General features: G+C 47.8%; 1 protein-coding gene across 1 annotated transcript in view; it reads right to left on the bottom strand.

Moving 5' to 3' along the window:
* PLEKHO2 (pleckstrin homology domain containing O2) overlaps positions 1-26,624 on the bottom strand; it is a 42,735-nt gene extending 16,111 nt beyond the window's left edge. Inside the window, exons 1-3 of the mRNA XM_024199883.2 lie at positions 26,299-26,624; positions 16,073-16,225; positions 7,495-7,611 (exon numbers count right to left, since the gene is read on the bottom strand). Of these exons, the coding sequence (XP_024055651.1) occupies positions 7,495-7,611; positions 16,073-16,225; positions 26,299-26,310 (282 nt within the window). The 5' untranslated portion in view covers positions 26,311-26,624. The remainder of the gene's footprint in view (positions 1-7,494; positions 7,612-16,072; positions 16,226-26,298) is intronic.
* Between the last annotated feature and the right edge of the window lie 242 nt (positions 26,625-26,866).

Raw genomic sequence — 26,866 nt, 5'->3', positions numbered from 1 at the left:
ACAGTTACAGGCACCTACCTGGAGCTCTGGCAGTTCCAATACCCTACCCGGCGGGCTGTGAGATTGTGAAAGGATGCTCATGAGGCTCCGGTATAGGACTGGGAGGGAGGAGACCTGTGTTCTCTCCCCAGCTCTGCCAGAGACTGGCTGTGTAACCTGGGACAAGTCGTGCTCTGAGCGAGGTGTCCCCCGATTTGTAAAATGGGGGTTGTGTGACAGGCCCAGTTTTGTGCTCCTGTGCGTAGCACACTGGAGTCAGACACGGTTCTGCCATCGACTTGTTCAGGGGAGTCCTGTGACCTGCTATGTGGGAGGGCAGATTAGATGATCACAATGGTCCCTTTTGGCCTTAAAACCCATGTATTCACAGGGGGATTAAGGCTAAATTCATTAACTGGTGACCAGAGACCAGCACACCAAAGGGTCTTGGTCCCACTTGAGCCCTATTCTGGGGAGTTGAGTGATGTCTGGGCCTTGGACTGGCCCTTTGCACGCAGTGAATTTCACCCTAATGTCTGTAAAGCATTTTGAGATCCTTGCATAAAAGTGGCAAGTATTTAAAAAAAACTTGCAATAATTCTGCCCACCCCAAAATGCCATTAATCCTCACTACCAGCACATTCGGGGTGCACAGATGATACTGTGCACGTCCCTTGGTCTTTTCTTTACCTCACAGGCCTTCTTGTGGAATTTCGAGGGCAGAATTTTAGCCCCTTATACCAGCCTTCCATCCACTCCGTAAGTCTCGATACATGGAACAACCTTGGTTACTTAATGCAAACAGCCACGTGGAGGGAGCTGACTCTATTTCCCCATTAGAAAATGGGGATAACACTGTTACCTTACACCTGAAGGTTATTTATTGGCTGAACAGGCACAGTGCTGTGTAGGTGTTAAGTATTTTCACAGGCAATGTGGGCTTAATGGACCCCGCACAAGTTAAATCCCTCCCCTCTATCCCCTTATGCTGAAGATGGTCACCACTTTCGGGATCTGTACCTAAGCATTCTTAGCACAGGGAAGCAGAGTTCCAGACAATTCTGTTTTAAATCGGTGAAGTTAAAGGCTGAAGAGGATGGGCTGCCTGGGGCATCTTTTCTGAATGAAAATCCTTGCTAAGAACACCCTCACTGTGGCTCTGCAGAATCTGGGGTCTAAGCTATGTTGTACCGTCAAGGACATAGCCTTGACTGAGGGAGAGACGTGCTGCTGATTGACTTAAAGAGAAGCTGCAGCCAGCCATTTCTGATGTGGAGAAGCACTCTGCAAAGCATGTGTTTTGAAAGTAGAATAAGAGGAGATACAAGAGTGATCCTGGAAGATTTAGAGCCCAAATCTGACCCCCCCATAAGGGTCTATAAACTAGTCTTGCTCAGGTTACCACAAACTTTAAAGTGGAACCTAGGAACAGTAAACAGACTTGCTTCTCTTTGTATGTTTTCTGGTATAGGTATTCCCACCCTGAATATTAAAGAAGTGCAGGAGAGACACTGAGCAGACACAGACCATCCATGAGCAGGTTTGTAATGGCAGATATGTAGCACGTGGCCTGACCTTCTGCTCAAAACTGTTGAAGGTGGAGAAATTTAGCAGCCCAAACGTACAGCCAAAGGACAATGAGCTGGATGAGAAATTTGCTCTCCCGTTCCCTAAGCCAGCTGAGAGTGAGTCATGACATAAACAAAGTCCTGGTGTTCTAGTAAAAGCCGTTATGGTTAAATCTGATGCAACAGTGGCCACTGCAAGCAATGAACAGGGCTATGCAATTTACTAAAACTGAACTCAGAGGAGGGCACAGGCCAGCCTGTTCATGTTGAATCACTGACTTGATACAATGGGATAAAAGAGGTTCACAGACGGTTCATTCTCAGCCGCAAAATGAAGAGGCGTCTCTCAGTATGATCCCATTTGTCTCCTCCTGCACATAGTACGTCCAGTAAGCACTAAAAGTGCCTTCTAGCCACACCCGCCTGGCTTTCCATTTAGGAGAGGGACGGGGACATGCATCCAGGTCATAGGACCTGCAAGAAATCCTCTCCCTCCCTGTTTCTGCCATGAATCCTGGTCCCTGTCAGATGATGTCTTCAGGTGAAAAGTAGAATCATAATGGATGGCTCAGAAGGGGATTACTGGATTTCTCAGCTGCTGGATGCAGAGCAGTATCTGTGTCAAACTCCGGTAGGATGCATAGACTGGTGCAAGTCCATCAGAAATTAGGTGCAAGTGGCAAAGTCTTGTAACTTGTGGTGGGCTCCAAATTCAGCTCCTGGCATACACCGGTATATAGTCCCCATTGAAGTGAACTGGAGTTGAGCAAAGTCACTGGGGATTTCCACCCATTTATTCCTGCCTGCATTGGAGCCTGGCTGTGTTGGGAATGGAGTGACATCACCTGAAATAGCTGCTGAGTCTTTGCTAGTTGCTTTTCTTGCTACGTCCCTCACTCCTCATTTCCACACACTCCCCCTCATGGTGCAGGCTTTCACAACCACTGAATGCTAAACTGGTGCAAGTTACTGCCTTGTAGATTCCCTTTCTGAGTGACTTGCACCAGACACATTTTACACCAGTACATTTGGCACAGAGATTTCCAGGGTTATTGTCCTCAGTTACAGGCTCAGTTCTATATGACTTGCTTAATTTAACTGATGAGGGTGGATTGACTCATTTGAAGATTTCTAAACAGAACAAATCCTTCGCATGCTTCCACCTTTCTTTCCCCTGGTCTCAAGTCTTCAGCAAAGTGCTGTACTCACTTCTCTTTAATTATACTTTGTTTCAGTTCCATGTGAGTAAGTAAACCAACAACAGAGTAGGACAAGAGTAAAGGCTGCATGAAAATGTCTATGCTCAAACATTTTCCCAGAATAACCCAGCCTCCATCCTAGAGACTAGGGCAAATAAAACCGGAGATATTTTTGTAAGAGGCTATCTCTAGCAGGTACTGTAAGTGTGTCTCTAAAACCAGGACAAAACACATACGTTTTTTTAATTGATAGATACTTCATGATATCATAGACCAGGGGTCGGCAACCTTTCAGAAGTGGTGTGCCGAGTCTTCATTTATTCACTCTAATTTAAGGCTTTGCGTGCCAGTAATACATTTTCACGTTTTTAGAAGGTCTCTTTCTCTAAGTCTATAATATATAACTAAACTATTATTGTATGTAAAATAAATAATTTTTTTAAAATGTTTAAGAAGCTTCTTTTAAAATTAAATTAAAATGCAGAGCCCCCCCGGACCGGTGGCCAGGACCTAGGCAGTGTGAGTGCCGCTGAAAATCAGCTCGCGTGCCGCCTTCGGCACGCATGCCATAGGTTGCCTACCCCTGTCATAGATCCATGATAGATGTTTACAGCATGTACTGTACCTTAACACACTATGGATGGTCTGTACAGGGAATTGAGCATCTTGGGTAGTATTCCCATATTTGCTGTTTGCAGATACCATGGCCAAGATTTTCAATTGTGGGTCCTTATACTTCAGCACAAAACCCCATATTTATACATCTAAATAAAAGTGCCCTGTTGTTGTTTTTTCAGTGGGGCCAAGAGCCCACAGCTCCCATAAACTCAGCACCTCCGCAAACTTTTTACACTCATTTAGAGCACGATCAGCAAATGTGGCAAAGAAAAGGCAGCTAGGCCTGAAGAGCGCAGAGATCCAGATAATGAGGTGTGTGATTTCCAACTGCTGCACATACAGTGGACGGCAGCAAGGCTCCCAAATGGAAAATGTTTCGTTGATAAATATCGCCACAGCTGCAATTTCAAAACAGCAAGACAACAGTTGTGTACATTGGCCTGCTCAAGGAAGTCTGTTCTGACATCTGTGAAAGTACGTTGTGTGTCAACACCCTCCCTAGGTTCACAGCCAAAAGGGAAACAAACCGCTACAGACAGTGAACTTTTCATGTATCAAAATGGTGTTATTAACAAGTGGTCTCTCTCTGGATCTCCCTTTAATGAGGGCCCTGGTATTATACAGGGCAGTGGAATGGGGGATGGGGGCGGGGGCTGTCATGAGGCCAGTGCTTTGAAAAGGTGACGTTAACCTTCAGTGGTGGGTTGGGGGAGTGGAAATCATGACCCTAGGGTCACATCTTGTGCCCATATGTCTGTGCGTAGTGCCGCTGAAACGTATGCCGCTCCTTGCATGGGTAAGCTGAGCAGGATTTGATCCTTTACTATCTAAGCAACGTACACTAGGTTCCTATTGGGCCTGTCATTTCTAAGCAGACTTATCTCCATTGACTGCAGCTGGGAGTTCGGCTTAAAAATGAATGGCCCAAAGTATCTAATGGGACCCAGCAACGGGAGCTGTGGGTGCTCGGCGCGTAACAGGCTGTGCATGGCGCCTTGTGCGGTTAGGCTCATAGGACCTAAAATACTAGATGAAGTTGCTATTCATTTTTAGTCACAGTGCAAGAAACCCCACGAATAAGAGAGGAAGGCTGGTCTTGTGGTGACAGCTCTGGTGTGGAACTTAGGAGCCCAGCTCTGCCACAGAGTTCCTGTGTGACCTTAGGCGAGTCACTGAATCTCTATCTCCACTTCCCATCTGCAAAATGAGTATAACGTTACTTCCTTTCTCCTCCTTGGTCTGGTCGGGGTGCAGGCTCTTAGCGGAAGGGCCTGTCCCTACGTGTTTGTGCAGCGGTTAGCACAATTATGCCCTGAACTCAGTTGAGACTTTTCAGCATTAATGTAATAATAAATACTAACTGAAACCTGAGTGTGCTGAAAAAACCCTACAGTGACTGAATAGTCCTCATTCAGGTAAAATATGCAGAGCTGAGATGCTGACATTTTTGGCTGCAGAAATCCTTGTAGAAATGAATTTGTTTTGATCAATCCCCTGGCCCCAGCCTGTCAGATCTGAACTAGGAGGAGACATAATAATTCAGCGACATGTTCTCAGTCTTAGGCAAAAAAGAAAACAAATCAAAAGAAAAACCAGAAGTGAAATATTGCGGTGCAACAACAACAACAAAGATACTGGAACAAATTATTAAGTAATCAATTTGTAAGCGGTGAGGCACTGGGTCGCTCTGGGTCAGCACCGCCGACCGGGACGTTAAAAGTCCTGTCAGTGGTGCTCCCCGGCTAAGGCAGGCTAATGCCTACCTGTTCTGACACCGCGCTGCACCCCGCAAGTGGCCAGCAGTGGGTCTGGCTTCTAGGCGGGGGGGCTCTGCACGCTGCCCCTACCCCAAGTACTGACTCCACACTCGCATTGGCCAGGAACTGGCCCATGGGAGCTGGGGGGGGGGCAGTGCCTGTGGGCGAGAGCCGAGCTGAGCCGCTTGCGCGCCTCTGCCGAGGAGCCGGAGCCGGACCTGCTGCTGGCCGCTTCAGGCACAGCGTGGTCCACGGTGCTAGGACAGGCGGGAAGCCTGCCTCTGCACACCACTGACCGGGAGCCGCCGTAGGTAAGTCTGCGCCCCAACCCCGTGTCCCAATCCCCTGCCCCAGCCCTGAGCCACCCCCCCAACCCGGAACCTCTTCCTGCACCCCAAACCCTTCATCCCCAGCCCCACCCCAGAGCCTGCACTCCCAGCCCACACCTACACAATGGGGAATAACTAAGTGGTAGTACTGGTGAAAAGGTTATAGTGGATCACAAGTTGAATATGTGTTAAAAATGTGATGCACTTGCAAAAAAGGCTAATTTAATTCTGGGGTGTATTAACAGGAGTTTCATATGTAAGATACAGGAGGCAATTGCCCACTATACTCGGCACTGGTGAGGCCTTAGCTGGAATACTGTGTGCAATTCTGGGCGCCACGCTTTAGGAAATGTGGATAAATTGGAGAGAGTCCAGAGGAGAGCAACAAAAGTGATCAAAGGTTTAGAAAACCTGAGACAGGAGGAAAAGTTTAAAAAAACCCTGGGCATGTTTAGTCCTGAGAAAAGAAGACAGGTTCCCCCTCAGTTAACAGTCTTCAATGTTAATGGCTGTTATAAAGAGGACCATGATCAACTGTTCTCCATGTCCACTGAAGGTAGGACAACAAGTAATAGGCTTAATCTCCAGCAAGGGAGATTTAGGTTAGCTATTAGGAAAAACTTTCTAACTTTACGGATAGCTAAGTTCTGGAGTAGGTTTCCAAGGGAGGTTGTGGTATTCCCATCACTGGAGGTTTTAAAGAACTGTTTGGACAAACGCTTGTCAGGGATGGTTTAGGTGTACTTGGTCCTGCCTCAGCGCAGGGGGCTGGAGTTGGCCTCTGAAGGTCCGTTCCAGCCCTACATTTCTATGATTGCAAAGTTCTATCCCATAAAGATGTCTAACTATGCAGCCCGTAACTAGGGAATTATGGTAAACCCCCAAGCAGAACCAGTAGCGAGCAGTGCTGTAAAACAATCGCTACTCATAAATCAAATAAACACACGGTGGGGTTCAGAGAATTCTGCTGAATCAAACGGTAGGGACAAAATGGCTAGCTGAGTTGTTTATGACACACGACTATCAAAACTAGGGGCCCAATCCTGCTCTTCTGGCTCACAACAGTCTTCCGTTGAAAGCCACGAGGCTGCGTGGGCAAGCGAGGCAAGCAGGGTTTGACGCTGTGGCTCAGTGCTATAGTACATTGATAAAGGCTTTTTGACTCCTGCACTGATTTTGGGTGGAACCAAATGGTGACCCAGGAACCCCAGGGGCTAGAGTTTGGGGGATTTCCTAAAATAACACTAGCTCTCCAAGGAGATCAGCATCACTATTCCCATTTTACACAAGAGGAAACTGAGGCACAGGGAGTAAACGTGACTTGCCCAAAGTCACACAGAAGGTCAGAGCCGGGAATAGAACCCAGGTCACCGGAGTCCCTGTCCCATGATCTAGCCACTCAGCCATACTCTTTCCCATATAACGCTCCCTGACTTCAATGGGACTCGAGTACGTGTTTAACTTAAGCGCTGTCCTAAATCAGGACCCAGGGGAGAACAGATGGGTGCAGAAAGAAGCAGGTTTTTTCATTCTCCACTGATGAAACAGTATCTGCGACAGAAGGACAGAACTCCCTAAAGCTGAAAAATTCATGAGGAAACACTTCTCCTGAGGGAAAGCAGCTGTGAAGACAGAATTCCGCCCCCCCTCTTCCTGCCCCACGAGAAGAATAGGGCATTCCATCCACCCCACCACTTGTAAAGAGTTCACAGCCACTTTATGGTGGTTCCTTAGCTGCTCGGAAAATCCCGGCTGCATTGGAGATCAACCTCAGAGCCTCCCACTCCAAAAGCACAGGTCCATATTTCATTAAAGGGAGAATCGCCCTTGTTTGTTAGCAATCTAGGATCTATGAGACACAGCAGAGCCCAGACGGAGGGACAGGGCAGGGCGGGGATGATAGATACACATATTAGCCAGTTCATTACTGTAAATCACTGCAAAATCAGAATGAGAATTCTGGTGTCCTTAGGTGTCTAGGCACATAGACATAGATACTTCAGTAGGCAGTAGAGTTTAAGGGGGAAGAGAAGGAGAATCCTACCTTCTTACCCGGGGATCGAATTAAAATGAAACGGTTTTTCCTTTTCAAGAGAGCGCGCAGATCCTGGCACTTCTCATATCTCTCCAGTTCCACCGTTTCTAAGCATTTCTGTTCCTCCTGCAGAGCGGGGAGAGAAGGGGAAAGAAAACCTTTATCTGGAACATGATACCTCTCCATCAAATGCATACCAGCAACCTCTGCAGTTTCATCCCACCTTTATGTCTCCCCAGTGCTCTTTCGCCTTTAAAACAATCCACGTGCCATTATAGTTACGCAGGCAGCAAGCCTCCGTAACTCAGGCAAATGCCTCATGGAAGAAAATCCGCTGCTCTATAGGCTGTATGGCATTCAGCAGAGGCGTTAGCTCGCTTGACTCTTGTTGCTCTGAGCAGAACTGACAAAACTTTGCACTTCTGTAGTGCTTTCTATCACGATCTCCAAGTGCTTTACAAGCCTTAACTGAGCCTCGCAGTCCTCCAGTGCGTTAAGTAAATGTTATCCCTGTTTTACACATGGGGAAACTGAGGCACAGACCGTGACTACTCAGGATCACACCGGGAGTCTGGCAGAACAGGGACAAGACTCCAGATCTCCAGGATCTCTTGTGCTGCGGGCTTGGGTCACCTTTCCCCTCAATAAGAACAAGCGTCAGTGATGGCCGTAGGTTGTTTAAGCACACTTTTTCTGTCTGCAAGTTTGATCTGTCAAAACAGAATTATTTTCTTACAAAGAAAGCAGCACTACCAATGCCAGTGCCTGGCTGGGGCCTAGCCATCCCTGGGGTAACGCCACTGAAGTCCATGAGGATTTCAATCAGACCCACTCGGCCCATTCTTCCTAATGACATAGCTAAAGTTTCATGCACACGTTGTCCTGGTTCACTGTAGTTACAGAGAAACAGCATCGTTTTCAACTGGTCGATTTGGTAGGGAACACAGTGTAACTCACAGGGGATAGTATTATGTATTTATATCACGGACGTGCCAATCTCATTTGGGCCGCACTGCGCAAGGTGCTGTACAAACACCTAGCTGGGGGGTGGGTCCTTGCCTGGAAGAGGTCGCGATTAGCTCAGTGTTCATACATATTAATTTCTCACATTAGTGTAGCAAACCCTGAAGCCACATAACTGGCGACCAGCAGCCTCTGCAGGCAGCGCATCAGGACATTCACAGGAGGGGAGAGAGAGAAGCAGCACCACGGAGGCCTCTGAGATGTGAACCAAGGGGTGTTCCACTAAGACATGGGCTCTGACTGGGACTCGGCTGCCAACTCCCATGAACTTTATGGAAGGTGGGGATCCAAATCCTAACATTGTGGCTCAGGCCCTGTCTGTCGCACACTAAAACCCCAGCTATGGGCACCCCCAAATGGTGGGTTCGGTCTCCGCTCCAAGCTTTGTGGCTCAGACCTGCCTCTAGCAATGATTAGCAAACACCGGGGAAACAGTGCAGAGGAGGCGTGTAGGCTGTGGGCTGCACGTCCTAGCCAGGAAGTTACTGAACAGTTAGAGGCAGGGAATAGCCACAAGGAAGTGAACTGAGGGGGATTTCCTTGGTTTACCATCTGATATTTAAGTCCCGGGGGGCCAGCTCTGGCTGTGTTGCAATTTCTTTCATTGCATTATATTTGCAGAGGAGGCCCCAGCTGCAGTGCTGGGATGCAGAGCAGGGGGCGGGCAACGCGAAGGTGCCTGGACCTAACTTAGGTTTGGATTTTTCGTTATTAAAGTAGCATTTCTTTCCATTTTAAACAGAGGAGGTGAGCGTGAGGGGAGAACGGGGAGCATTTGCATCAGTGTCTGACGTGCAGCTCCTGCTCACACTGAAACCAACTCACTCCAAAAAGGCAGGATCAAGTCAGTGCTTAATTTGTAATGAAATTGGTGTCAGGGCTCAAGCAATTTTTTGTACATTCATAACTGATGCAGCAAGCCCAGAGGTGCTGGGGCTATGAACTGCCATGCCTAGAGGTGCCGGGACTCAGCCCTGGCAAGCCCTGGCATATATTGAGCACTGGATCAAGCCTTCTGTGTAGATGGGATGCATTCTGACACAGGGCTCACGCGGCCTTTCCTTGCCATATAATTACAAACGTGTTAGGGATGGAAATAGAACATTTAATAATCCCTATAAGCCAGCAAATGACAGAGGAGAGTGAGGTCAAACACATGTGCCTATATGCTGGGTGATCTCAGCTTGGTTGTTAGAGGCGAGTTGCCCACATCATAAAATTGCCACCCAGTTAGTCGCCTCTCTGTGCAAGTCTGTTGTGGGTGAGGACCAAGGTGGATTGGCAGAGCTTTGTGGGGCGGTTCGCTCAAAAAGCCTGTTGGCAGTAGGTCTGGCTCTACTCTGTGCCAGCAGCTGTGCTCGCAGCATGTCTCTAAGGGCCATTTAATCCTCCTCAGCCCTCCACCCCTTCTTTCCTGCCTAAAGAGTTTGACAGGCACCCTCCCCCAGATCCCACAGAAGCCCTTCTCCTGTCTAAGACTGGGAGTGGATGGGTCATTACACAAAGTAAAACCTATTTCCCCATGCTAATTTTTCCCTCTATTGTTACTCACACCTTCTTGTCAACTGTTGGAAATGGGCCATCCTGATTATCACTACAAAAGTTTTTTTTCTCCTGCTGATAATAGCCCACCTTAATTGATTACTCTTGTTATAGTTAGTATGGCAACACCCATTTTCTCATGTTCTCTGTATATCTCTCTCTTCCTACTGTATTTTCCACTGCATGCATCTGATGAAGTGGGCTTTAGCCCACGAAAGCTTATGCTCAAATAAATTTGTTAGTCTCTAAGGTGCCACAAGTACTCCTGTTCTTTTTAAGAATAGTTAGTGGCTCTGATGGTTTTGGGAGAGCGGAAGGCATGGCAGGTGAGGGACCAGAAGCTCTACAGTGGACATCACCCCCCTCCGAAGCTGGTCACTGCAGCATTTAACCTTCAGTATTTCCCTGGGGGGAGGAGTTGGGGCTTAGGCACAGCCAGGGAATAAGTGACGACACGTCCGCCTCCGGCGCAGTACTGATGGGGGACGCAGAGGACTGTGCAAGGGCTGACTCTGTGTACAGGCCCTGTCCTAGGGCACAGGCCTGATTTCTAGGCCATGCCCCCATCGGGGAGAGGGGATTTCAGAACCTGGAGTTTCCCAAGTAAATTACCCCCTCCGGAGAGGGGGAGAAAAGGGTGGCCTGGACCAATATGAAGGAGGAAACCCTATACAAGAGGCCAAGGAAGATTCTAGGCTTGGACTGTGTCTTAATGTGACTTTTGTGTGTAAATGTGACAGGTTACCAATGGCAAGGGGCTGGCCTTTGTTCTGTGCCCAGCCAGGTCACAAGGAGATCCTACCTATCTAATGTCCACAGCAGAAATCCAGAACTGAAGGGCCTCACTCTGAGATGTGCTGAGTGCCAGCATGTCCCTAGGATCTTGTGGCAGTGATATACGCTCAGCACCTTTCAGGATCAGCCAGCTCTGAGTTCTGGAGACCTGCTCTTATAAATGGGACTCGTCAGTCTGTCCCCCACCTGCTTGGGTTCTGGTTTTCTCTCGTGTCACAGGGGAGTTAAAAAAATCATTTTGTGTCATACTAAGATACAAAGGTTTAATTCAGCAGCTGCCTTAGTCTGCAATCAAGGGTTTCCCTTTATCTTGTAGCACAGCTGTTTGGGGGTGTCCCATGACATTTCAAATACTGTTCAGCTATTGGTCCAGGAGCATTACACATAACTGTTGAGAGGTGACAGCGGGACGGTGAAATTTATTCAGTCCTCCTTTCGCATGACGTGTTAGAGGATGATTTTAAAATCACTTTTGCACTGGCTAGGGTTAGGGGCATTAATAAGACACTTAAAACCCTGATGCAAGGAAGCAGTTAAGCATGTGTGTAACTTGAAGCATGAAAATAAACTCATTGATTACTCAGGTAGTAGACAACTTGACCACTGACTGCTTAAGCACACATGTAACTTTAAGTGCTTTGCTGGACTGGGGCCTTAGGCAGAAAGTTATTCACACTAGGACACTTTTACATATTAATACATGTATTCAAAGCATTGATTGTTTAAAAATCATGTGCGTACAGCTAGGTGACAAATGGAAGGTTGCCCCCCCACACACAAAATTTCAAATGTTTGTTGAAAAACCCAAAACTGAAATTTTGTTGTGTTTGGCAGTCAAGAATATTTGACTGAAAATTGCTGAAACCCTAAAAATGACAAAATTTGGTGGGATTTAGTTTTATGATTTTCCAACACAATAATCAAGTATTTTCTATGAAAGCTGTCACTTTGCATAAAAACTTTCATCAACCTGAAAATGCCATTTTCCATTTTAAAAAAAAGTTTTGATTGAAAATGTTTGACCAGCCCCAAATGTGCTATTTGTGGCTATCCACTGAGTATATGTCTAGATGGGCTGTAATAATAATTTCCGTTTCTGAGGATCTCCAAGTAATTTAATTAATTAAGCCTTGAAATAGGGAATGCATTATCTCCACTTTACAAATGGGGGAAATGCAGGCAGAGATGGTAAGCACTTGACCAAGGTCACACAGGAAGTCTATTGCAGAACCAGAGATAGAATCCAAATGCCCTGACCTCCAGTCCTGTTCTTTACACGCTAGATTATGTTCCTTGATGCCTTAAGTGATATACATTTAATAACATAACTAACCAACTTTTTACATTAGTTCTGTTACTTTGCATAAAAAAGGATCAGAGGTAATTTCAAGAGTGAGTGATACTGTCTAATTTGTACTGGGACTGCACCAACTTTTATGTTTAACCTCCTTTTGTACAGGAGTCTTTGTTCTTCAAATATCCTTTGTAATTCTCTGAGTTTCATTTTCATTCTGGCCAAGATATACATTTCTCTTGAAGACAGGCAGAATCATTATTTCATAACAACTCTATTCTATTCTATATATGCTTTTATACCATGTTTATCATTGTAATATCTGAGCAGCTCCCTGAGAATGTGAGTACCTTGTATGTGTATGTATTAGTATGGGTTTGTGTGCAGCATACATACTAAAAATGTATCTCAGGTAGCATAGTCTGAGTTCATGTGGTGGTTAGGGTGTGGGGTAATGTAGATGAAGCCAAAATGGGATATAGGAAATACACCTAACTTCATACCACATCAACTGAAGGAAGTTTGAAGCATATTAAAGGTACCCGAGATTTTCACCAACCGTCTGCTCAGTGTAAGATGATAGCCAATTACAGTTTGCCTTGGGAAGACAGCTACCCTTTAAAACAACCCTAAAGCCTGGCTAAGAGATGATGAACATGTTTCAAAGTGGACTGGCAAGTCCGAACTGCCAAATCTCAATCAATAGAAAATAACCACAAATGATGCTAACACAGTATTTGTGATAGTCTTATGCTATATTTTTCAGTGACGCAATATGATGTGGCTAGATTTTCAGCTGCTCTTAGCTTTGCCTCCAATTGTGTAGGCACAAACTTTGTACACACGAATATTTCCATGTACAGCTTGCATACTTGTGCACTCAGAAAAACAAGCGTGGCATTTGGATCTACAAACGAAGCAACTGTTAGGGTCCAGCATTAGAAAACCTGGCCCTCTACTGACACCGATTCATGAAGGGTTGGATAGGTTGGGAGGCCGGTAAAAGGATGTGTTGGCTTTTGTCTCTTGGTCACTGGTTGAAGTCCAGTGAACTGGTGGGGCCTGGTCCACTGCTTCATAGACAGCCAGGCCTATCCTAAAACCCTACCCTTGCCAGGAGTCACAACAGAGAGGCCTTTGAAGCTGACCTCCCATCTCACCCCTTCGGGTCAGGCTTGGGACACATTAGGATGGAATCATGCACTATCGTGTTGTGCACGCTATACCTGGCCTGCGTGTAAGGAGAGGCCTTCACTTCCTAGGGCTATTAACCCCAACCTTTCAAAAGCACAAGCAATTCCATTTAAAACTATTTGATTCTCAAAAGAGCAAAGGAAGCTGTATTCCTCTTTCGGCCTGCAACGAGAGATACTGGAAAGGGATGTAGGATGGCCATGGGGTTCAGGCTGGGCACTGAGTAGCAGAAGATGCAGGTTCAGTTCCCCCTGTGCCACAGACTTCTTGTGCGACCTTGAGCAAATGATTTTCATTTCTCTGGGACTCGGTTCTCTCTCTGTAAAATGGAGATAATACCACTTCCCTACCTTGCTGGGTTGCTGCAGAGACAAAGACATTAAGTGGCTCAGATATTACAGGGATGGGGACCTTTTTATAAGTGCCTTACTAAAAACAGCCATTTCCTTCAGTACCCCAGCAGCAAATCTGCACAAGCATATGCTGTCTTATTACACTACCACGTAACTTCATAGAATTTCCACTCCTAAGATACACTTCTTCAATATATGCCACTTTAATAGCCTATAGATATTACTACGGCCCTGTATTTCCAATAGTGGGACGAGCCCGCTAACCAAGGTTACAGATGCAATTTATTATAAGATGTTACCACAGCCAGAAAATATTGTGTCTGGTTGTTATAAATGTCCTTTTTTCCCTGCTGAGAAAATAAAATACCTCTTTAAACGACTAGGGGTTTTCCTTCCCCTGAACGTCTGTGGAGATTAAGCTTACTTTAAAATGCCTCATTTCCTTCTGTGAAGATAAAAACCTCAATATATCTAGTTTTCAAAGGTGTCCCCTTTTAGAAGCCCATGTCTTCTTTATAGCCCTGACTCTGTGTGATTCTGAGCACTTGAAACTTCAGCTGGAGTCTACAGCAGTCCGGGTACTTGGCAGCTCTCAGGAGAGACTCAGTAATTTACAGGATTGGGTCCCATGTCTTGCCACACAGCTGTAGGTCTAGTTACTCCCCCTACACCCAAGCTAATAAACCTGTGCCTAACTTTCTGGCGGCTATCGAAGATTTTGTTTCGACTCCTCGTTTAAATGCTCATAAAAGCACTTCATGGTGCTGGCAGTTTCAGAGCTAGCTGGAAATTTCCCATCAGGATGGATTTCTGGTGGAAAATGCCCTTTTCGCATGGGAACCTTTTGATTTTGCTGAACAACTTTTGATTTTTCCATCAGGCTCCCTAGCTAAAATGGTGGCTCCCCAGCTGCCCTCCTGGAAGGCTCCTGGCAATTTCCCTTTTTGCCCGCAGGGAGAGAGTGAAGCTCCCAAGAGCCTTTCGGGGGGACTGCAGCGAGACTTGGGAGGGAGGCGGAAAACGGGGGTACTCGGCCTCCAGCAAGCCAAAAAATTCGGGTTTGGTTCTCTCAAGATGGGTGTTTTTCAGGAAATCCCTTCCCATGAATTATCTTGCATTTTTGACTTTGGGTCCCAGTTTGGGATGAACAATCTTTGAAAAACATGTACTTTTTTTGCATGAGGGGATTTCCATTCTCTGGCCGGCTCTGCTCAGAACAAATGGCCTCAAAGGGGCAATGGCGATTGCTGGGGGGCCCACCCAGTAGCATTTGATTTGACTGATTTGTGTGTTCTCCATCAGGTAGCACATTTTTTGGGGGGGAAGGCGGAAAGAGAGAACCAAAAGTATTTTTCAGGGTTGCTCTTCCTCAAATCATCACAATAATGTAACTAGTGAAATATTTCCCCATTCTGGTGGCTCTGACACAGAACACACACACTTTATTTACGTGCTTTGCATTGCAATTTTCTTACACTTCTGGGCCTGGTCCTGCAAAATCTTGCTCACGCAGGAAATCCCACTGAAATCATGGAGCCTGATCCTGGAAATCGTTACTCATGCATGCAGTCTCATTGAAGCCCTGCAGGACTGGGCCCTATATTTTCATGCATTTATAATCCTCATTGACTGCAGATGCGAGGAAGATTTCATTTGGCTCTTACTTCTTGATTGATTGAAAAGAGTATTAAACTAGAGCCTGGCTCTCTAATTTTTTGCATGTAAGTAATCCCAGTGAAGTGCGTAGAAGGGCTCCCAGGAGTAAGGCTGAAGGAACGGGTCCTACTCCAATGCAGTTTAGTCCTGCTTTTGATCAAATAGAAGGGAAAAGCCAAGTAAAATCTGCCTTGTGTCTGCATTTAAGGACCATTACAAATGCTCACAAACACACTCCACGCCCATGAATGGGAAAGTGAAACCCTGAAGAGCTTGAAACGTTGCAGGCCAGACATTTGAAGGCTGCCAAACAGCTGCAAGGCTGTATCATTCACTTGAGTAGCAGGTGGGAAGTCAGCCTGTTGCAATTCAGTTTTATAATTTAAACAGCAAAAAAAATCCATGTCCCACTCTCCTTCCCACTGCTCCCAAATTGATAATCTGCTCCGTTTCTTACAGAATCTCCTTTTTTCCCCAAATTTGGCAATAGCATTGGCAGTTTCTTGTTATGGGTGCAAATATTTATAATATAGAGTATACTCTAAAATGCACCAGCTATCTCCTCTCTATTGCATTTAACCTTCCAGGATTTTTCTCGACAAACTGAATGGGACTAAATGAACTGGAGGAAAGGGTGAAGGACAAACATCCAGTGTCGACTAAGGGCCCGATCCCATTCCGCACCATGCAGGATAGGGCCCTTATTCAGGAAAGCCTGAGCAAACCGTACCTCATCTTCATACACCAGTAGCTGCGTTTTACATAACAGGATGTAACGATCTTTCCATAATCCCAAAAGACCTCCACTGCTTTTCTTAATCCAGCCAGCTTTGTCTGCGGTTGGAGCACGTTTTGGTTTCTCCGTGACCTCTTCTTTCACACCCTGCAAAGACACCACAAAAAGCAAAGGGAAGGAGGATTACTGTCAGTTGCACTTTTCAGACCGAGGCAGCAGAAACTACGTATTCCAAAGGGCCTGCTGAGGAGAGGTGCTGGACCCCCCACCCCTCGCACTGAGGCCACTGGCAGGACGTAGGGCCCACATGTGCTCTTACAATCCCTTTGTTCGAGTTTGGCAGGTCCTCTTTGCCATGCACGTCTCTCACCAGGAGTCACAATCTGCCCAGGGGCATTCACTCCCCACCATTCACTAACTCGGAAGAAAAAGATCGGGGTCAAGCTTCACCTTGCAGGGAAAGGACAACTCAGGCAGGGTCCCCTCATGCAGCTTCCACCTCAGGGAGGGGCTCGGCAGAATGGACTCCAGAACCAATGCGTCAGGAGGGAGCTGCCTCTGCCCCCAGACCCCTTGTTAGCCCCCGGGGGCACTCTCCGCACTTTCTGCACAGTGGTGTAGTTGCACGGCTGGGGTTTTCCTTATCGCTGCTCTCCGGGGCCCCTTTTTAAACAGGGGCTCCCTGCACCACAGCATTTGAAAAACATCACCCACATCTCAAGTTGGCGTTGGCTGGAGTTCGACTCCAGCTCTGTTCCTAACCCACCCTAGGAAACCCGGAGAATCTCCTGGGCTTACTCCTGCTCCCATTGCAGTCAATGCCGCAACTCCCAGGATCCAGCCTGGAGCTGCTCTTAGGCAGTTTCTCCAGGCCCCGTTTTTCTGTCGGAAGCTTGGCCATTTCTTCCATACACGTGATGCTGTCAGCTGTGGGCTGCACTGCTGTAACCTGGAGAATTGTGGGCCCCTCTGTAATGCTGGGTACGGCATTCTGAGACTTGCGTATTAACAGTGCTAGGCTAAATTGCACCGTGTGATGCGAAGGCACCAGGAACAAGGGCTTAGCTCTCTGCACTCTGTTGTTCCTCACACCGGCTCAGTCCCTACGTTCAGACTAACTTCTGCAGCGGGCTGATTTTAACTTGAGTGGAAAGAACTAGCAGGAAAAGAAGGAAGCTGAAAGCAACAGTTCCTTTTATTTGGGACGTTTAATAGCTGTGGCAAGCAAAATTTTCTGTGTGTCCCCTCACCCGCCCTATCTTCATCTAACCGCCAATCCTTGCCTCTCCACAGCCACCTTTTCCAAACCTCCAATTCACTGCTGGAGCGGATGCTAGGGCCTGAATCATCCTGAGGGCACCCACTGCACACACATCTCCCCTGGCCCATAGGGAAGGGGTGGAAGGCCAGCTATCTCCCTGGCATCATGGAAGCCCTCCGTGGGGTCGGGGTTGTGCACTGTCCCTGCACCAGTCCCCAGTGGAATATGCTGCAAAGACAATACACTGCTTTAGGGAAGCTGGCGCTAGGGAAACCTCCCTGTCAGTCTGAGTCCTGGCATTGAAAATGTGGGTGGTAAGTACCTGCAAAAGAGCAAAATCAATGTCCAAGTGTTGGCTGTGCAGCCCCGCTTTGTTTCAGTGCCTTGGCGTTTAACGAAACACTGGTGGGCAAATCAGTTTCCATTCTCTCGTCCCTGCTGCTACATTAATAGACCTTTTTCGCTTATTCCCCAGGCTGGTCTTAGTTTCCATCATCAGGAGACACTACTTAGACACGCAGACGCTACTGTATACGTGTGCAGGCGGCTCACAGACAACTGCTGGTTTGCACGGGTTTATCAGACACAGACCTGCTCTGCTCCAGAGCTACAGGGCCTGATTCTCATCTCCCACACACGAGTGCTGCCTTCCATTCACCACCGCGACGTTACTCCTGATTCCCACCACTGTAAGTGAGATCAGAATCAGGACTGTGGGGTTAGAACCCAGTCACTTGTCCTAAGAGTTCATACACAGGTTACAGCAATGTACCCCACCCAGAACTATTCCTGCTTAATCTCAGGTTTGAGGGAAATGGAATTTTTGAAGGTCTCGGGATTGTCTCCAAAAATCTCAGGATTTGGGGGAGGAAGCAGGTCCCACAGCCATGCGCTCACTGCAGGTACTGTGACCGCAGCACGTGGAGGAGAATCACAAGTTAGGGAAGTCACAAGGAACGCAAGTTTTTCATTCTTGAGCCCCGTCGTTTTCCAGATCCACTTACAATGGGGAGATGAATTACTCTCGTGATTTAAAAAATAAACTGAAATGTATCTGGTGCCAATAATCTTTTCAGATGGAAGAAAGAAACCCAGGAAGGGGAGTCTGTGGTCAGCAAAGCCTCCTTAAATACAAAACACTTAAGGCACAAACTCTTTTCAAGCTTCAGGACACGCTCTTGAATAGCCATTGCAATGGAAGACAAACAGAATCCATCTTTCCCCAGTGCTCCCCACTGTTTCATCCGGGCTGCTGTTGGAGCGCTGACCCTTTTATGAGTCTCTTCTGCAGGAACAGGCAGAGATTTGGAATCCCTTACTGTACCTTCAGCTGAGCCAACTCCCCTGGAAACAGCGCATCAGCAAACTTGTGACTGCAACAGGAGACTGACCCAGAATTCTCCAGTGTATTTCAGGAGAATGACACCTTACACACAGGCTGAGTTTCCTCCAAACTCTGTTGGGACAAGAGGCTTGTTCTGTCTAAGATAAATCATGGAAGCTTTGCGCTCTTTTTAGCAATGCTAAATTAGCATGCAATATGAAGGCAGAATCCCAACGCATCCCAATATGGTCCTGGTTAGTTACGAAATGCAACTCTTCTTGTAAGAAAGAAGTTCATCAAAGTCACTGTAACTTGGCCATCGTTTTTTTTTTTCTCAAATGAGGAAATGCAGAGTGCAGTGACGGAGATCAAAACCAGATAGTCCCATGGCCAGAACTGATTACAGACAGAGCTAGCCTAGAAGGAGGTGTTCCAAAAACTTAGTGTGAGGTTCACTGTCAGATGATGTGAGCCTTGGTAACGAATCTGTTTCCATGCATCCGACTCACAATGAAGACACCCTTGGATTGCAGCTGCCATTTGTTTGAACTGGAACTGCAGGGAAGGCAGCCACGCCAATAGAGGGAGGGGGAGAAAGTGACTGAGTTGTTGTGTATATAGGGCCTTATTCCAGTGCCTACTGAAGTCAACGGAACGGCTCCTATTAATTGTAATGGGCTTTGGAGCAGGTCAATACTAAGAAATGGTGTCTCTTGGCACGTATTTATAGAGAGATTTACCTGTGATAGTTGGGTCACGCTAAATAGCAATGGAAAATGCCACAATACAGGATGGCAGTACATGCAAAGCTTTTCATGAAAATGAGGTGGTATTATAATTCTTGTTCGTTTGTTTTACCTAACTTTTTAGGTTGCCAGGAAGTTGTATTCTGTTGTGATCTGCCAGGAAACGTCAGCTAGTGCACAAATATAGACATGCTGGTTTCCTGAATGAGCCGCCTTTCGATGTCATTCATAGGACCCTGGGGCTTGATTCCAATCTCCCTTACAGCAGTTTTACACTGGTGTAATTTTGCTGGGTTCACTGGAGCCGCTCTGGATTTACACCGGGAGGAGAATCTGTCAGCCCCAAGCGCTTAATTTTACAGAAATCTCAGAGTTCTAACAGTTTTTTTGCAAGAGAATATTAAAACATGCATGATCCCCACTTAACCCATCAGATAGCAGAAATGCTGTCAGGAAATACATCCAGGGATGTACGTGATAGACCTCTGGCTTAGCTCTGCAGAGTGAAAACTCCCCCATTCCTGTTGTTTCTGTGGTTTTAAATAAAAAATGTTCGGTGTAAAAACGTAAGCTGTTAATTTATACTCCTAGAAACCTACCGGCCCTGTTACCACTCATGTTTTAGTTCATTTTCATGATCAAGCTTATACTGTAAGAGGCGAATGTGCAAAGTGATGTTGGAGTTCAAGTGGTGCTGTAAGAGCCATAACCTTGCAGTCCGTACTCTTTCATGGTTTATATTTAGGACCGGTCCTGATCCTGTGTGCTCCCCGTGGATCCACTCGTTCTTTAACGTTTCAGGCTCAGTGATATTCACTGTACTCCTTTATCATTTCAGGACTTCCTCTTTAGGGTTAGACTGACCCCTCCATGCTGAAATCCACAAGGAGGGAATAAGAGGGAGGAGGATCCCTGTAAGGACCCCTTTGCGGAGCTTCCCCTCCAATCGCTATGGGGCACAAGTCTGGTCCATACCATGGAACGAGCCATGTATGGTTCCACCTCGAAACTGTGCAGAACGTCCAGGATCTGCGCGTCACCCAGGGGCTTGCCAGGAGCCATCCACATGGAGGGTTGGCGTCTGGCTGCTGGCACCACAACCTCCCGCTCCCTGTCTGCGTGGCCCGGTGGAGCCAGAACACTTGACCCACCCCCTTACCGAAGGATTCCCCAGGGCCAACAGCTTCTGGGGCAAAGGAAATAAAGCCTGGGGCTGTGATACTGTCCCCACGGAATGATGTTGGGGGATGATGTGCATAGGCGCCGAGTCCGTGGGTGCTCCGGGGCTGCAGCACCCACGGAGAAAAATTAGTGGGTGCTGAGCACCCACCAGCAGCTCCTCGTGGCCCCGCCCCGCCCCCCTGCTCCAGCTCACCTCCGCCTCCTCCGTGAGCGTGCCGCCGCATCCTGCTTCTCCCCCCTCCCTCCCAGCGCTTGTGCCGCGAAACAGGTGTTTCGCGGGGCAGGGAGGGAGGGGGGAGGAGGGGGAACGCGGCGCGCTGGGGGAAGAGGCGGGGCTGGGGCGGGGATTTGGGGAAGGGATCCAATAGTGGCAGGGAGGGGCAGAGTTGGGGCGGGGACTTTGGGGAAGGGGTTGGAATGGGGGCGGGGAAAGGGGCAGGGGAGCGCGAGCACCCACCGGCGCCGGAGAAAGTTGGCGCCTATGATGGTGTGGCACCCACCAACCCCAGGTCAGCCCTGCACCCTGCCAGTCTGGGCCTGCACAGATCCTTACCCCACAGAGCAGGCTCCCATAAACAGGCGGTGGAACGGTGCTGTGGAGACTGCCAGCCCCGGTTCCCTTCCAAACAGGAAGGGAGATCCATGAGCAGAGACGCCCACCCTGCAGACCTGGGGAGAAATTATCTAGGCCTGAACTTGCCAGCCAGCCCCCTGGCCTCTCCTAAAACATAAACTCCAGACGCTCAATTCAGCATTCCTTGGGCACTACGGTGGTGCCAAAACAAGGCATCTTTCATTAGCCCCATCCCAGCCCCTCTGATGTACACGGCAAGTCTCAGGGAGGGGGCAGGGTTGGTGCACTCTGGAAATCCCTCGCCCACAAATGGGTCCTTTGGGGCCATCACAAGCTGGCAGAATTTAGATCAGCCTTATAGCAGGGTCTGGTCATCTTTGCTCCACTTCTTAGTCTCCCCTCCCTCAGCCCGGCATTGAGAGAAACTTGACCAGACTCAAGGATCAGATCCTAAAGAGTTTTGACTGTACCAGGAATGTAAAATCAAACCCATTGGGTGTGATCCTTAGCTAGTGTGAACCAGTTTATACAAGGCCAGGATCTGGCTTCTAGTCTTATCCTTTCTCAAGAGAGAGGTGAAAATGAGCAAAGGCAACATGTGTTACAGGTGTAAAAGTCAACATAACTAAACATTCATGTTTGTTACAGTGAAACTGGAGGGTCTGATCAGAAACAGCATCTGACATTTTTGTGGACTATTTTTGTGGCAATGAAGTAGGTTCATGCCAGAAGAGACATTAGTATATAATGTTAATGGGAGCTTCGCCAGAGCAAGGAATGCAGGACCGGACCCTCAGTTCCACTCTGTGCTCTCGCACCTGGTATGTGGTTCACATAGGAGCATAAGGCGAAGAGACTAATTGCAGCAAAATACAGTTACAAAAATTCCAGAGCAAAGGAATCTTGCTATCGCTGGGCACGACTAACGACTGTGTCACTTCAGGATTATGTTGGTATTTTTCTGTTGAAGGCACTAAATACTTTGTGTCCTTTCCAAGAGATTTCTACGCTAGGTACTCCTCTGACACTGGTGTAAATCAGAAGAAACTCCTTTGACATCTGTCAAGATTTGATGGTGTACGAGAAAAATCTGGCTGTTCTGTCACTAATTTGAGTCAAGAGAATCAACACCAAGAACCGGACATATGCTCAGTATTTCACTACTGCAATTTACATTATGGCCACTTTACCAGTGAAACATGAGATTCATGTGTCCAACTTGGACACACTTATGATTACAAATCTTAGCAAGGATGTAAGTCTTCAGAGGCTTTTTATTTTTTAAACACTTAAACAACCAGCTCTAACCTCCCTCCAGCCTCCTCTCCCAGTATTTTCAGGCTCACAAAGTTTCATTTCTTTTCTGGTATAACTGCGTCTGCGCTAGGGCTTTTGCTGGAATAAAAAAAGCCATAAAACAATCCCACCCTAGTGGACATTAGTTGGGGATTGGTCTGGCTTTGAGCAGGGGGTTGGATTAGATGACCTCCTGAGGTCTCTTCCAACCCAGATATTCTATGATTTCTCCTGAGCAAAAAAAGTTTAATCACTATGGTGGTTTCTGAACTAACTATACATAAGGTATTCAAGTTCCTTGCTCAGTTTCACTAACCTCATTTAAAGCAGATATATAGCAACTATAACTAACTATGACTAATCAAAAGTACTGTACACCTGTAACAAGAACTACTTCCCTCTACTTTTGATGAATACCCTAGTGCAGAGGCGCTCAATCTTTCCAGACAACTGTCCCCCTTCCAGGAGTCTGATTTGTCTTGCGTACCCGCGAGTTTCACCTCACTTAAAAATTACTTGCTTACAAAATCAGACATAAAAATACAAAAATGTCACAGCACACTGTTACTGAAACATTGCTTACTTTCTCATTTTTATGATATAATTATAAATCAATTGGAATACAACTAGTGTACTTACATTTCAGTGTATAGTAGATAGAGCAGTATAAAATTTTAGTGTTGTACTGACTTTGCTAGTGCTTTTTGTGTAGCCTCTTGTAAAACTAGGCAAGTATCTAGATGAGTTGATGTAAGACTCTGCGTACCCCTGGTTGAGAACCACTGCCCTAGTGCCATCTGGTAAAACTTTTTTTTTTCCCCAAGGGACTTCAACTTGGCCTTTGATCTTGCACGTGCAATATTGCAGGCCAAAGTGTTCTCATTTAGCTTTCTGTCAAAACTGTAGTGGCAAATCAGATAACTAGACAATTAACGCTAACCATTGCCACCTATGGCTGATCGTGCTCATGAAACTGCATTTGCAATTACCGGTGGGTGCAGGATTCGAGGCTGTCTTTGAAAAAGTCGCCTGCAAAGTGTTAATTTAGCATTAGAAAAAAAGTGCAGCGCGAGTGGAACTACAAACTGAAGTCATCAGTACACAGAAGGGGCAGCCTTGGCAGCAGGAGTGAAAGCTGTCCTCTCAGCACCCTGCCAATGCGTCCTGAACGGGGGTGACCACCTCTCGGTCTGGTTCAGTATCCAAGCTCATTCAGGCTTCGGCCTGCTTACCAAAACAGCTAAGAAGGTTGCCAGCTGGAAGGTGGCTTTTGTGATGTGGATTAATTTCATGTACGCCAGTGGATAATAACAACTTTCAGCCGCTACCAACTTGGGCTGCATTGCAGTCTCCCAACTGTCTTATTGCCAGTTTTCAGAAACCCTGGGCCTTGCCACACAGTTTTGGAGACTGAAAGGAAGTGGGGGAGGAGGGCGAAAGGCATAACTTGAAGGCTTAACATCAAATGTGCTGTGGCCCAATTCTGAAGTCCTCAAGCAGGATGAACTCCCATTCCAGTTAGCAATGGGAGCTTTGCCCATATAAGGGCAGCAGACTCTCATTTGGGGAAAGGAGGAGGAAATAATGCTGTGGCCAGCTGATGTGAGAAAAAGAATGACATTTGTTTCAGTTGCTTGCAAGCTCGTAGTGTTAGAATAAATCCTGGTAGAGACGGAGTACTGCGCAATGGGCCGAAGGTGCACAAACACCGACAGTGCATGGAAAGAGAAACAACTGCCACACCCATTTCTCCAAATTCAATCCCTTCCTAAGCAGAACCTCCCATGACCTGATATGGGAGAAGAGCTGACACCCTCCTGAAGCCCACAAGGCACTTTGTCAATCTATTAGCCTGGCAGATGCTCAGACATGATGGTGATGGGTACCAGTACAAAATCCTTAAACAGAGAGAATGGGGAAGTATGATGGCATAAATAAGGGTTTCATTTTCAATGGCTGGGTTTCATCATACCCATACTTAGAAAGTACAAAAATAGACCAGTTTCACCCAACCAATTTAAACAACTCAGGATAGTTAAGTCCACAGCTGATTGCAAAGAGTTACAAAGGGATCTCATTAAACTGGATGACTGGCAAGAAAATGGAAGATGAAATTAAGGGCAAAGTAACACACGTTGGAAAATATAATCCCAACTCTACAAACAAAATGATGGGGTCTAACTTAGCTGTTACCACTCAAGGAAAAGATCTTGGAGTCATCGTGGAAAGTTCTCTGAAAACATCTGTACAGTGTGCAGCATCAGTCAAAAAACCTAACCAAATGTTAGGAACCATAAGTAAAGGGACACATAAGATAGAAAATACCAATTCTGCTTAATAAATCCATGGTATGCCCACCCTTTGAACACTGCATGCAATTCTGGTCATCCCATCTCAAAAAGGATAGATAAGAATCAGAAAAAGTACAGAGAAGGACAACCAAAATTATTAGGTGTACGGAACAGGTTTCATGTGAGGACAGATTAAAAAGACTGGAACGGTGCAGCTTAGAAAAGAGACGATTAAGAAGGGATCGGACAGAGGTCTATAAAATCATGACTGGTGTGAAGGAAGTGAATAAGGAAGTGTTATTAACACCTTTACATAACACAAGAACCAGGGGGCACCAAATGAAATTAATAGGCAGCAGGTTTAAAACAAACATAAGGAAGTACTGCTTCACACAACACACAGTCAACCCATGGAACTTGTTGCCAGGGTGTGTTGTGCAGGCCAAAAGTATAACTGGGTTCAGAAAAAAATGAGATAAGTTCCTGGAGGGTAGGTCCATCAATGGCTATTAGCCAAGATGGTCAAGGATACAACCCCATGTTCTGCATGCCCCTAAGCCTCTGACTGCCAGAAGCTGGGACAGGTCAACCCAGGATGGATCACACGATAAATTGCCTTGTTCTGTTCATTCCCTCTGATGCATCTGGCATCGGCCTCTGACAGGATACTGGGCTAGATGGACCACTGGTCTGACCCAGTATGGCCGTTCTTATTTAAAAGCTAGAGGGAAAACTGTATCCAAGGAATTACTGCTATTCTGTAACTTGTTCACGGGGAAGCCAAAAGGCAGCAAGACTGTCAGGAGGTGACAGCATCTTCCAGCGCCACCCCGGAGACCAAGTGCACTAAAAGGCGCACGTTTGGGCCAGCATCTAACCTCAGTGGGAGTGGAAGCAGAGTGAGCCGCTCTCACTGAAGCCGAAGTGAGTTCTCCTTTCCCCCTTATTACCAGCCCATCATCCATCAACAACAATCTTCTCACCCTCCACTTTCCGGGCCAAATGCCATCGCATACCAAAAACGAAGAAGGAAAAAAAAAAAGTCTCCAGGCCAAGCCAGGCCCTAGTCAGAGCTGCCTCTGTTCTCCCCGGTTCCCTTTCACCCCCCCAGCCCGGGGAGGGGGAGGACAAGGAGCAGACTGGCTTTCCCCCTCTCCATCCTGTTTTCCGGATTTTGTTTTTTAAGCGCTGCACAGCTCTGGGCTGCGCTTTCCCCTGGGAAACTCCCAGGGGCTGGGGGCAGAGCTGCAAAAAGGAAAAAGGCTCAACAGTTTGTCCAGCCCAAGGAACTCTGCAGATTGCAACACATGCAACTAGGGGTGGGGGGTGGATTGAGGCTGAAAACTCAGGCTCCTGGGGGGCTTCTTCCCTTCTACCCCGGGGGGGGGGGGGGTTCTTCCCCCCCCCCCCCCCCCCCCCCCCGCCCCCCCCCCCCCCCCGGCCGCCACACATCAGGGCTCATTCCTAGCTCCGGAAAGTGTGTGTGTGTGGGGGGGGGGGGGGGTGTCGGGGCGGCCCCCCGGCCCCCCCCCCCCAAGTGACTCACCTCCTCTTCCATGGCCGGAGCCCGCTAGCGTCCCCTCCTCGCCGCCAGTCACGGGCTGGTCCCCGGCCGGAGCCCCGCGGCTGGTGCAGACCCCGGATCCGGGCGCTCACACATGCCGGGCCGGGGGGGTCACTCCCGGCGGGGGTCCGGATCCGCCTGCCCGGGCAGCGGGACGTGCAGCCAGCCTGGCCCCGGCGCCTTGCCCCCGCCTCCTCCTCGCTCCGCTTCGCAACAACTCCGCTGCAGCGGCGGCAGGCGGTCGGGTTTCCGGTGGCTGGAGCCGCTCGCTCCGGCAGCCGGAGCCCAGGAGGAGGCGGGGTGCTGGGAACCGGGAACCCCCCCCCCCTCTGTGCGCCCAGCCACCGCCGCCTGCAGACCCAGCCTGCTGCGCCCCACCCGGCTCCTTCCCCTGCCTGCAGGGGCGGGACCCGCTGTGCTAGGGCCGAGCCCAGGGCGGACCAGGGGGGCGATGCCAGGGCTTGGCCCCTTCGCTCCTCTCCTCCTAAGGGGCAAGCCCAGCTGCCCCTGGCCGTCCCCGCTGGCCCTGTGTGCGGAGGCTCTGAGCGCC

Source organism: Terrapene carolina, unplaced genomic scaffold (assembly GCF_002925995.2).
Source record: "Terrapene carolina triunguis isolate 2854851 unplaced genomic scaffold, T_m_triunguis-2.0 Scaffold67, whole genome shotgun sequence".
Classification (NCBI taxonomy): Eukaryota; Metazoa; Chordata; order Testudines; family Emydidae; genus Terrapene; species Terrapene triunguis.
The sequence above is the reverse complement of the archived record's forward strand: the minus strand, read 5'-3'. Positions and strand labels throughout refer to the sequence as shown.